Below are 12,312 nucleotides of genomic sequence, written 5' to 3'. Positions count from 1 at the left end.
AGTGTTCCTCACAGGAAAGGCACACGCGAACGCAAGGACTCTGGACGTAAGAGTGACGTAGGCGTACGAAGGCGTTTCGAGTTAACCGGCAGGAACATTTGGCGCCCACCGTGGGGCACGATACAAAACACTGTCCCACCAGCAAGAACCAGGAAGATCCAAGAGATGAGAAGTACGAGGCAAGCACCTGTTGCGCCAAACGGGGGTGAGGCCCTCACCCTGCAATAGCTTATGGAGATTATGTGAGCCCTTCAGGAAGAGATGGTCGCGTCAAGAGCGAATCAAGAACGCATCCAAGCTGATTTGGTAGCACCGCAAGCTATGAACGAGAAACTGTGCAGAAACCTACAAACCCACGCGACTGAGCGTGAAGGTGCAGACCAGGAGCCAGTGACGCCACCCAAGAGTTCTCGACACCTTTCTCACCAGAGTGGATGCAGTGATACCAACCACACTCGTAGAGCCCAAGGTGACCTTCACCGGGATGGAAGACCCCAAGGTGACCTTACAGCCTTCCATACACAGATGATGCTGGTTGGGGGCTCCGATGCGGCGCGATGCAAGTTGCTCATGAGCACTTTGGCAGGAACAGCGATGGAGTGGTTCATAAGCCTCATTGATGGCCATGTAACGTCGTTCCCACAACTCACAAAGTTGTTCAGGGCACAATACCTCACGAATCGAGCCCCCCCCCCCCCCCCCCCCGTCAGTCTCCTACGACCTTTTTGATGTAAAACAGTATCAAGGAGAGTCTTTGAAGGAATTCCTCCACCGTTTTAGAGTGCAAGTGGTGAGGTTGAACCTCACAGAAGAAAAGATGATGGTGCACGCGTTTAGGAAGGGCATTGTGCCGGGACCCTTCAGCGAGTCGCTCATTAGAAACCACCCCAAGACCTTCGTCGAGATAAAGCGTCGCGCGGTGGCCCACATTGCGGAGAAGGAAGAAATTAGTGAAAAACGCTCATGCGTGGTCCCCACACGGCCACGCACGACAAGTCGCCCTCAAGCCCTAAGGGTGCATGAGGCGACGATAGAGATGAAGGCCCCCGCGAAGCAGCAACCTTATCAGAAGCCTAATGCGAGGGGTCGCGGGAGAGATAACGTGTCGCCAAGGCACACCTTCATAGTAGAGCTGAAAGACCTCATCGCTATCCCAAACATAGCGGAGAGACTAAAGGTGCCTCCCAAGACCGACAAGAGGCTTGGGCCCAACAAGAACGAATGGTGTGAGTTCCACCAAGCATACAGCCACCCCATACACAATTGCTTAGTACTGGGACACCAGCTAGACGAGTTGGTGAAGAACGGTCTCCTAAGAGATTATCTACGAGAAAAATAGGGGACCAAGGACGGGGCGGCAACAGGGGGCGGCCCGGAGCACGAAGTCCCCGTACATGGTGAAGTCCACACCATCGCAGGAGGGTTCTTGAGCGGAGGCTGTATCGCTTCTCAGCGAAGGAGATACGCGCGAACGGTGATGTCGGTAGAAGCACAGAGAACCGACGATGCCTTCGACGTAGACCTAGTCTTTACTAAGGCCGACCTAGAGGACGTTGTCCCCCATGACAACGATCCGGTGGTGATCTCAGCGGTAACCGCAGGAAGGAAGGTGCACCGTGTGTTGATAGATCAGGGAAGCTCGACAGACGTAATGTTCTGGACGACTTTCAACAAACTACAACTATCCCTCGACATGCTAAGGCTATATGATGGCTGTCTATACGGTTTCGCAGGAGACCAGGTAGAGGTGCGAGGATACTTGGAGTTGAGGACCACCTTCACGGATGGCACCGCGTCACGTACAGAGAGCATCAGGTACCTTGTCGTCAACGCCTCCTCTGCTTATAATATATTGTTGAGTAGACCAACGCTAAACAGGTTAGGGGCGGTGCCGTCAACAAGGCGCATGAAGATGAAGTTACCGGACCTGACGGGAAAGGTGATTACCATGAAATCAGATCAGAAGGAGGCCAAGCGATGCTACGAGAACAACCTCAAAACAAGGCGAGGGGTATCCATGGTCGCTAATGGACCACCGTATACTGAGAGGGTCCCCTTGCCCAAGGTCAGTCGCCCCAAACCCAGCAGGACCGTAGCAGAAATCTCCCGCCGAACCAAATCTGATCCGTTTGGCAACTCTAGGGAAAGAGAGATTGGAGAGAGAGTCTCCAACCTAAGCACCATCCCCGGCCAAACGGCGCAAGCCCAGGTTGAAAAGACCGTAGAGTCCAGAACCGGGGTAACCAGTGATGATCGACTAGACGATCGGTTCGGCCCCCCAACAAAGACAGGGTCAGTTTCAAGGTCATACACATAGGGGAAGCAGAGTATGCTAAAAGCCTGGAAAGACACACCAGGTACAAAGGAAGGCAGCCCCACTAGTTTCACAACTGGTCTCTCCCGTCTGGACTGATCCTCCCAGAAGAACGGAGAGCCTCGCGATGAAGCATGCAGGCTTGAGGTGTTGAAGCAGGACTCGGTTCCGTACACATGGAATGCAGCCGACTTCAAGTCTTATTTCAGTTAAGTAAGAATATTGTACATGGTATTAGAGGACACTTTTTTTTCCCTTACAAGGGTTTTTTAATGAGGTCCCCAGATAAGTTACGATTGAAATATTTTCTTGAGTTATGTACAATTCAGTTAAGAACTTGTTTTCCTTGCGTTAAAAGTCTCGTGGGCAGAGAGGTAGGTTCGCAAGAAAACACCTCCCCTCTCGAGTGAGAGCGTCAAGGTTGAACGAAATAGTTCGCCAGATAAATCCTCCTCGCCCTCGAGCGAAGTTGGGGTCAGTTAAGCATTTGTTTTCCTCGCGTTAGAAGCCTTGTGAGCGGAAAGGTAGGTTCGTAGAGAACACCTCCCCCCTCGAGTGAAAACGTCAGGGTTAAACGAAATAATAGTTTAAGATAAATCCTCCTCGCCCTCGAGCGAAGCTGAGGTCAGTTAAAAGTTAAGATAAATCCTCCTCACCCTTGAGAGAAGTTGAGGTCAGTTAATAGATAAATCTCCCTCGCCCTCGAGCGAAGCTGAGGTCAGTTAAAAGTTAAGATAAATCCTCCTCGCCCTTGAGCGAAGCTGAGGTCAGTTAATAAGTCATCAGTTAAATCCTCCTCGCCTTTGAGTGAAGTCGAGGTTAGTTAAGAATTAATTTTCCTTGCGCTAGAAGCCTTGCGAGCAGAGAGGTAGGTTCGTAAGAGAACACCTCCCCTCGTGAGTGAAGGCGCCAAGGTAAATAAAATAATTCGCCAGATAAATCCTTCGCACCATTGAGCGAAGCCGAGGTCAGTTGAGAGTTTGTTCCCCTTACAAAGAACGCCAAGGAGGAACGACCCAATTCATAGTTAAAACCCCTCCTCACGATGAAGGGGAACATGCAACAGAATGCTAGAAGAAATGTCTTGGCGTCGGGCGCCACGACGTAGTAGTTACGCAAAGACGACAAAACAACTTGCGATTTAGAAGTAAAATAGTCAGGTGTTCGAAAAAGTAAAGGTTGCACACAAATGAAAAAGAGTTCGTACATCAACCAAATACAAATCATGGGCGGACCCTGGGAACGATCTTCTCGTTTTCCATAAGGTTCGACGTAGCAAAGGGCGTAATATCCACTCCGGGGTGCGTGCAAGCAACTTGGGCGATAGCGTCTCTGAATCACTCGTCGTAAACATCAAAGACATCCCTAGTCAGCTCAGCCTCCGCTTCTTCAAACCTCTTAGCTTGTTGATGAAGCTCAACCTCCACTCGACCCAGTTGTGCCTCACGACGGACAGACCTTTGTTCAAGCCCCGCAATCTTTGCCTTAGACTCCTTATCGGCCTCTTCCAGCTCAAAGACCCGAACCCGCAGGGACAGGACTCTTGCCTCCAGCACGGAAACCTCTTGGCGCTTGGCGTGGAGTAGTTTCGAGAGATGACCAACTCCTCCCTCAAAGTAGCCTCGCGGGCAGCAAACGAGTGAGCTAGCGAAGAGTCCCCAGATTTAGCCCAGGACAGTAGAGCGTTGAACTGAGCGAGAAGTGCCCCGAAGTTGAAACCCAGTCTCTCCCTGGCAGCAGCTTCATCCGGATCCGTAGTCACCCCTTGCTGAAAGCCCTTGATGGTGTGTTGAAGAACAAAGGGCAGTTCAAGGACTGGAGGAGTAGAAGCACCAGTCCCACCAAGATCTGGGAGCAGAGAAACACCGGTCGTGCGACCCCTGGGCGAGACGGAGAGACCGGAGGAAGATGAATGTGAAACTGTCACCGGCATAGGATTGAGTTTCTTGTAGATTGGCCCCTTGGCAGAATTCTCGTCTAACTCGATTACCACAACTTTACCCTTGCAAGGCAGTGAGGTAGGAGACGGTTGGACGGTGGTGAGAGGGACCGAAACCCCAGGATTGGAAGGAACGGGTGAAGACGCGGTGGCGGAAAAGGCGCGGGCGTGCTGGAGAGAAGTACCTACATCCCTGGAAACCCCGTGAAGCCGAGTGAGAATATCAGTTAACCTAGCCCATTTTTCTTCGCTCAAAACCATGCCTGCATACAAAGTTCAGGAGAAATACAAAGGTAAAGCATGTGAATGTGCGAAGGTAGAACGTGCAAACGCGACATTACGATAACAAGAATCGGCACCTCCTAGAGTTTAGAGCTTCTTGAATCAAAAGAAACCCAGAAACGGAAGGTGATCGATACATAGATTAAGCGACATAGGCAGTTATCCAGAACCAGAATCAGTAAACAGGTGTGAATGGGAGTCAGGGTTCATACCTACAGACGATAGCGAGAGAAGGCATAAATGCATGAAGGAAGTGCGCGAATGCTTGAGGAAAAAGGCGAAACGATCGAATAGTTTCAGAGAATGATGTAACAAGCGATTAGACGCGCGCGTTTTCAAGAGTTTAAAAGCAAACCAAGAAGCGTAAGCGACGTTAAACCCTAGCTGTTGATCAAGACACGTGTGCACAGATAAGACAGCCCCAGAAAGACGTCACTTTGGCGCCGTATTTACATCTTGTCGCACAGAGCCACGTAGGTCACCCAGGGCAAGGACTTAGCCTCTTCACTGAACAAGTCACAGCACGAGGCTGGGGGGCTTGTGTACCGACCGGTCCCCGAGCGTTGACTGACCACTGGTAATGTTGGTGCCACGTAAGCGGGTCCCACAAGCAGTGCGGGTCAGTACCCCGCAAAGCACGTGCGCCAAGGAGCCAAGAGTGATCAGACATCGGTCATCAGGATGCACCGACTTGCCACTAGAGAGTGTAGAGAGGTCGGACATCGGAAACGAAGACAGTAGAGATGGGCCACGAGAAGTGGATCCTAGATCACACATCAGTTATCAGTAAAGGAGAAGCCTAGATCACGAGTGCCCATGCGTGTAAAGTGGACGACGCATTGAGGCGTGACACAAAGTATAGAGCCACTGGAAAGATATGATTCATGAGTTGCATGCATGGCACGTGAACAACTAGGATACTCCCAGAGGCGGGTGACCCCAAAGATCAGGTGCACGAGGAGGAACCCAGCTGGTCATCCCGTTAGAGTTTGCACTCCAGTTAGGGACCCCACGCGCTAGGTTTTCTAGAGAGTAAGGTAACAACAATGTTGGGCCCGCCCATCAGAAAGGCCCATTTCAGGTAAACATGAAACCCTAGTTTCAATCTATAAATAGTAAGTTAAAAAACTTGACAAGAGAGAACTCTCTTGCGCCTTAAAACACACACACAGTAGCAAGATTATACAGTTTCGGTGTTTCCTAGCCCTAGTACTGACTTAAGCGTCAGAGTGCAAACGGCCGCTAGGGCGCCCTTTGTCTTTGTGTTTCAGGTGTTCCTCACAGGAAATGCACACGCGAACGCAAGGACTCCGGACGTAAGAGTGACGTAGGCGTACGGAGGCGTTTCGAGTCAACCGGCAGGAACAGCCGCCACTTGAGGGCTCTCAATACTCACAAGATAAGACCTAAATGCTAAGTGAAATTCAAACCTCACTAACACCTCACCCGCATCCTAGGCTTGTCCTTCTAGAAACTAGGTCAAAATGCCTTCCAAAAGGGCCAGGAACAAGCTAAAATGCTACCCACACCCCCTATTATGCTAAAGGCACCTTATTCTAGCCTATGTTTGCTATTTAGACCCGTAAAGTGAGCCCAATTATTTACAACATATTTGTATCTTATAAGAAGACCAAAAGGAAGAATAGTTGGTGTGATGGTTTATGCTCAGCTCCTTTAGTGAGGTCCATGTGATCCCTGGTGGGTTTATGAATTGGTCGCTAAAATGACAGTTCACCATGTGCTTTCTCTTTTGCTTCCTTGGTCATCTTCGTAGCTACTTGGGTTGTATCATTTTCTTTTGGTCATCTTCATTCTTCCTTTACTTCCTTTTTCATTTAATTTTCGCCCTTTCATCATAATCACCATATAATTGTGTTTTTCCTTTTGCCCTCTAGAAGTGAACTTTCACACTTACTTAACCACTTGGTTAAGTTCGTGTCCAGTGGGGATCTTCTTTGGGTTCTCACCTTGCATTGATAAAAATCAAATCATAAATAATAGCAACTAATTAAAATGTACAATTCTAAAATCACCTCACATCACCTTCCTAGAACCATTCTCCAAACCCAAACCCATTCATATTCTTACCCATTTTCATTGAAATCGTTTGCTGCCATGTCTTCTCTACCATTGTCAACCATCAACAACCGAGGAACTTAAGGAAGGAGAGTGAGAACTCCATCAATAGGCAAAATGTGGAGTTATATATTGATCCTGCCTGTTGACCAGAACACTGGAGCTTTGCCTCGTCAAACTTGGATCGACGTGTGCGCCGCTTCAACCTCCGTCCTTCACCGCGATCCACCTCAAGAACCTGCAAAAGAACAGAACGGCACCGCTGCGGCCGATCACACTCCAACGCCCAAGTCAGTGACCGAACCACCAAATACTAAGAGTAACACTCAAGAACTCTCAAGGAACCGTGAACCAGTTCTCTCTCTCTCTCAGTATACTCTAGAACTCGCAAGCGTAAAGAAGACAATCTGAACGTGCGTACCTCAGAAGTTCGTTGGGAAACCCTTATATACCTGGTCACTTTCTCTCTCCTGGCAGTTACATATCTGGACACGTGGCACGCATCCAGCTGTACACGTGCCATCATCTGGAGCCTCCTTGACTTGGGCGCTGCTTCTGACTCTCCTTTGGCTAAGTTACTTATGCATGATACTACTCAGTGCATAGTTGCCTTGGAGCGCGATCTCTACTGGATTGGCGAGTAGGGTGCCTTCGTACATACCTTCCCTGTGGTCTCGCCGGCCGCCTTCATGATCTGCACCACCTGTTTCACCGACCTCATCCTCAGGTCAGCTGGGAAATGTCTATTTGCCTTCATCTTCGGCGATGTCCTTGTTTCGGCGATCTCTGATCACTTGGTCGCCTGGGTTTACATCTGGCGACTTCATCTTTAACCCGGTGACCGCCGGTTCTGGTGTGCTGGAGATCGGAGCACGCCAACTTAATAACTGGTGACTACACGAGCCCCCCGACTTCCTTCCCTTCTGCCAGCAAGGCGTCCCATCAACACGCCTATACAATAGCTCGATGCCACGTCATCACTTCCGACTACCAGGGCGGTACATATATAACGAGGGAAGGGATTAGGGAAGAAAATAATAACACCATATGTAGGTTCTTAAGTGGTCTTAATGTTGAGATAAAAGAAAGAGTTGAACGTTTACCTTATAAAGATTTAAATGACTTGATTCAACTTTGCATTAAAGTTGAACAACAAATTTTGAGAAAAAAAGGAAATAAAAAACAAAGTTCATGTTATGTACCTTATGATAAGGGTGAGTTCCATATGGGGGAGAGCATATAAAAGAAACATATATAGAACCTTTCCAAAACCTAACTAAAAATGAGTACACATCACACACTCGAACTAGAGAAATTTAGTGTTTTAAGTGTCTTGGTAGAGGTCATATAGCATCCCAAAGCCCTAACAGAAAGACCATGATCTTAAGGGCTAAGGAGAATTATAATAGCCAAGATGAAGCAACAAGTGAGAGTGAAGAAACTGAGAATAAAATAAGTGAGAAAACCTATCCTTGTGAGGGTGAACTGCTCATGATTCAACATAACCTTGACAACCAGTCTAGTCATCCATCTGAATCACAAAGAGAGAATTTTTTCATACTCATTTTAAATTTTTTGATAAAATTTGTTCTCTCATTGTTGATAGTGGGTCATGCTGTAATTGTTGTAGTACTAGGCTGGTTGAAAATTTAAACCTTCCTGTTATTCCCCATTCTAAACCTTATAAACTCTAGTGGCTAACTGATGAACAGTTAACCAACAAGTGAAGGTCAAGCTATTTGTAGGCAGCTATAAAGATAAAATATTATGTGATGTAGTGTCTATGGAAGCTTGTCATGTCTTATTGGGAAGACCATGCTAATTTGATAAGAAATCCATGCATAATGGTCATACCAACGAGATTATCTTTCCACATAAAAAAATAAATATCTTTTTTATCCTTTGACACCTTCTCAGGTGTTAGATGATCAAATAAGATTAAAAAAGAAGATAAATATTGAAAAATCACTAGCTCTTCTAGAACAAAAGATGAGGTCTAAAAAGTCTAGTAATAAAAATCTTGAAAAGAAAGGGAGGAAAAGTATGGAAAAGAAAATTATGTACTCTTCTCTAATTAAATCTTGTGATAAGTTGTCAAAAATAATAGAAAATCGAGAGGAATGACAACCTAATAAAATTGCTTTTTATACAACTACTGAAATTAATTCATTTGATTTGTTTGATGGCTCCAACAAATGGTCATTGGACCATGGAGGACATACATAGTTTCAAAAGCAGGAATAAGGTTATTGTTCGAGATCAACCCTGTAGATCTGAGAACAAATCCTTTCAAGAAGGAGGGGATGTTGGCAGAGCCTCCAACCACAAGTTCTACTAGAGCAAGGATCAAGAGACTCCAAGGAGAATGCAACTCGACAAAGACTATTAGAGGGGCATTATTAGGAATCCAAGGAGAATGGAACTCCACATATACTATCAGAAGGAAATTCTTAAGACTCCAAGGAGAATGGAACTCAACAGAGACTATCAGATGAACATTCTTACATATCCTAGATCTTGTTCTATTATTAAAAAAATTAGAATAGTATTTCATTTCTTATAAAATAATTTTGACCTACACAATTAGGTCAAGTAGTGTAGAATTTTGGTTTGTATTTGCCTTTAACTATGTTAGGGTTAAGATTAGGGTTTCTAAACCTACTAAGGGTTTAATTGGGCTCAATTATGACCCATCTTAAACCCTAGGTCGGTCTTCAAACCTAGAGGGTGCACATGAATCACACTGCCTTCACATGGCAAGTGTGACTAATTTTAGGCGCCACTTTTGAAACCATTTGAATTCAAATCTCCCACCCTTATTCTTGTAATTCTTGGTCGGACCTTCACTTATAAATGGAGGTGCTTGACTCTTAAAAATTAAGATAAAATATATTAGAGTTATGATGCACATATTTCAAGCAAAACTCTCCTTGTCTCATCTCTTTAGGGTAGACACTTCTTTGATCTTTCTCTCAATTTCTTCAAGTGATTAGGCATAACCTATCACTCTCCACACTCTTCATGACACTCCTAGGAGCCAAGAGCTCTTTGCAGCTCCTCCTTGACCTCCATTCTTCATTGCTTCTGCCAATCTCTCCAACAAGCCAAGAACCGAGTCAATCCATGGATGTTTCAAACTATCACTAAAGAATGATAATTCAATACAATTGGTCTTTTGATTGACTATTTTATAGAATCACTAAAGTCCTAAACTAAGAAGAATGTAAACAAGTTACAAAATCAACTACCAATATTTGGTCAGAATTGTTATAATCAACAAATTGTTCATAACTCAATATGAATCAAAATTAACGTTGATGTGATACATATAATCAAGCGTTGGAAAAAGAAAGTAAAGCTCTTTGCCCAAGCGCACAACGTGAAAAATCACGAGGCAACATTGAATTGTTTATTCAAGCTAGAGATTTGTGCATATCAACACTGAATAAAATTATTTGTCCACATCGACATAAGAAGATCCATATTAAAGTAAATGTGTATTTATTTTATTTTAATTATATTGTTGTGCTCTCAAAATTCCATCCACTTTTCTTTTGCATATATCTTTAACTTGCAAATAAATAAAATTTCAATTTAATTCATATAAATATTTTAATCTCTCTACATTTAAATATTTCATCATCAGGTATTGTTTTATATCTTTAAATAATTTTTTAAAAATATTAATACTTAAATTTATTAAACTTCAATAAATATAAAAAAAAACTATGTTAAATAACTATTTTATGTCAATTAAATGCTTGTTAATTATAATTTTATTTTATTTTAAAAATAATTTTTTAATTAATAATTTTAAAATTTTATCGACAAAGATTATAAAATAGTTTATTTAAACTGTAAGTAATAATTTATGAAAATATTACTTTATACTTCAAATGCATTATTTGAATCATTTTAGTATTTTTTATAATTTTTTACATGATTAATTATTATTATTATCATAGACATAAATTTTTTTTTATTTCTATAGTTTATTAAAATATTATTATTTATTACCATATAAACCATTATTAAAATAATAATAATTTATATTCTAAATTAAATTACACACTCCAAATTAATATTTGTTTCTTTTAAACAAATTTATTCTACCTGTACTGACCCGTCCTCGGACGTTGACCAAAGTCAAAGTCAAACATATGGCGGGACCCACCAAGGCTCCAAGGAGGAGAGGCAGAGTTGACCGCTTTGGGCGTCGCCAGACTTAGGCGTCGATGGTGCCACCCCCCGATACCCACGGGTAAGAAAGATCGTGGAGGGGGCGACACGCTAAGAGGCCACGGTAGGCCTCGGGCCCCGGTACCTCAGAATAGTTATAAAGAGAAGATAAAGGTGGCTTTAAGGTCATATTCCCAGTACCAGCATGGAGTAACCTGACTCGTGAAGTACCCACGCCACCTCTGGAGAACCCCTAGGACAGATACGACCCGGGAGAGGGCCACACCCAGGGGTAATCCATGTGCATGGTACAAGAGGAAGGCAGATACACTCTCAGGGCGAGGGACTAGAGGCTGGAGCGCATGAGTTGGCACCCAGATAGTCACCCCTTGCGCCATATGCACTTCGAAGAAGGAAGACTTACACACTGGGATTTCTCTAAGTTGGGTTACAGCGTCGTAAGGCCTTCCACGTGGAGTTGCGCTTAAGTCTGAAAGGCCACGTGGCAGTAAGCACTGAAACCCAAGGTATATAAGCTTTTTTGAAAGCTTAGTGAGGTACGTTTTCACACCCTTGAATCATTTTGCTAGCGCACACACTGTACGCACGAGTGATTTGAGCACCAGAGAGAAGTTAGTTACAAAACAGTTACGCGCCTTCAGAACATCGCAGTCACGGTGTTCCAATACGGAGGTGTTTGGTGTTTTCTGCTTACTGACTTGATCGTCGGAGTGCAAACGGCCGCGAGGGCGCCCTTTGTTCTCTCTGTTTCAGGTACTCACGGTGGTGTTGGGTGAAGATCTGGAACCAAGACAAAGGTGTCCTTGTTACGCGAGTCATAGCTACGCACGAAACACGTTCTGGTCAACCGGCAGGAACACTACCATTTATTTTCTTTTTTGTTTATTATATTATTCAAAAAAACAAAACAAATTTAGTGTTTTCTATTGTTTATTTTTTTGAACCGTCCTTCCCCTTCTTTTTTGAAATTTTCCTATTAAATTTACAAACTTTAATATTTACTATTTTTATTAATTTTATGCTAACATAATTTTAAATATTTATAAATTATTATCATTATTATTATTATTAATTATATTATTTTATATAATTTTTTAATATTACTTATAAATTCACAATATTTTCAAATATTATAATTAATTTATAAACTTTATACATGTTTTTTTAAATTATAAAAAATGCATTAGATATAATTTTTAATAGTATTAATATGTTATTATATTATAGGAATTTATTAAAGAAATCTGGATAATTTTTTAAAAAATATTTATATATTATAGTAAATTTATTAAATATAAAAAATTAAAAAGTAAACATTACTGAGATGAAACTGAGAACGCGCATTTTAAGTGTAGTATTTATCCTCATTTAATCTGTACCTACACTATACTATATTGAATTTGGAATAAAATATGTTTCTCGATTTTTTCTCACAAGAATTACATTTTCTTCCCTATAGGTACACAATTACATTATCTTCACATGGCAAGGGTGACTAGTT

General features: G+C 43.4%; 1 protein-coding gene across 1 annotated transcript; it reads left to right on the top strand.

The window, feature by feature from the left end:
• Positions 1 to 261: 261 nt before the first annotated feature.
• Positions 262 to 1,339, top strand: LOC137824881 (uncharacterized). The gene is made up of 2 exons (XM_090294122.1): positions 262 to 627; positions 740 to 1,339. Exons 1-2 carry the CDS (start codon positions 262 to 264, stop codon positions 1,337 to 1,339), a joined length of 966 nt encoding a protein of 321 aa, XP_090150248.1.
• The last annotated feature ends 10,973 nt before the right edge of the window (positions 1,340 to 12,312 follow it).

This window comes from Phaseolus vulgaris, chromosome 8 (genome assembly GCF_051622355.1).
Source record: "Phaseolus vulgaris cultivar YP4 chromosome 8, ASM5162235v1, whole genome shotgun sequence".
NCBI lineage: Eukaryota > Viridiplantae > Streptophyta > Magnoliopsida > Fabales > Fabaceae > Phaseolus > Phaseolus vulgaris.
The sequence above is the reverse complement of the archived record's forward strand: the minus strand, read 5'-3'. Positions and strand labels throughout refer to the sequence as shown.

Excerpts from the sequence above, each read along its gene's own strand:
- LOC137824881 (XM_090294122.1), top strand. The coding sequence starts at position 262 with ATGGTCGCGTCAAGAGCGAATCAAGAACGCATCCAAGCTGATTTGGTA. Across the intron at positions 628-739 it reads TAAGCCTCATTGATGGCCAT|TATCAAGGAGAGTCTTTGAA; the intron begins GTAACGTCGTTC and ends GATGTAAAACAG.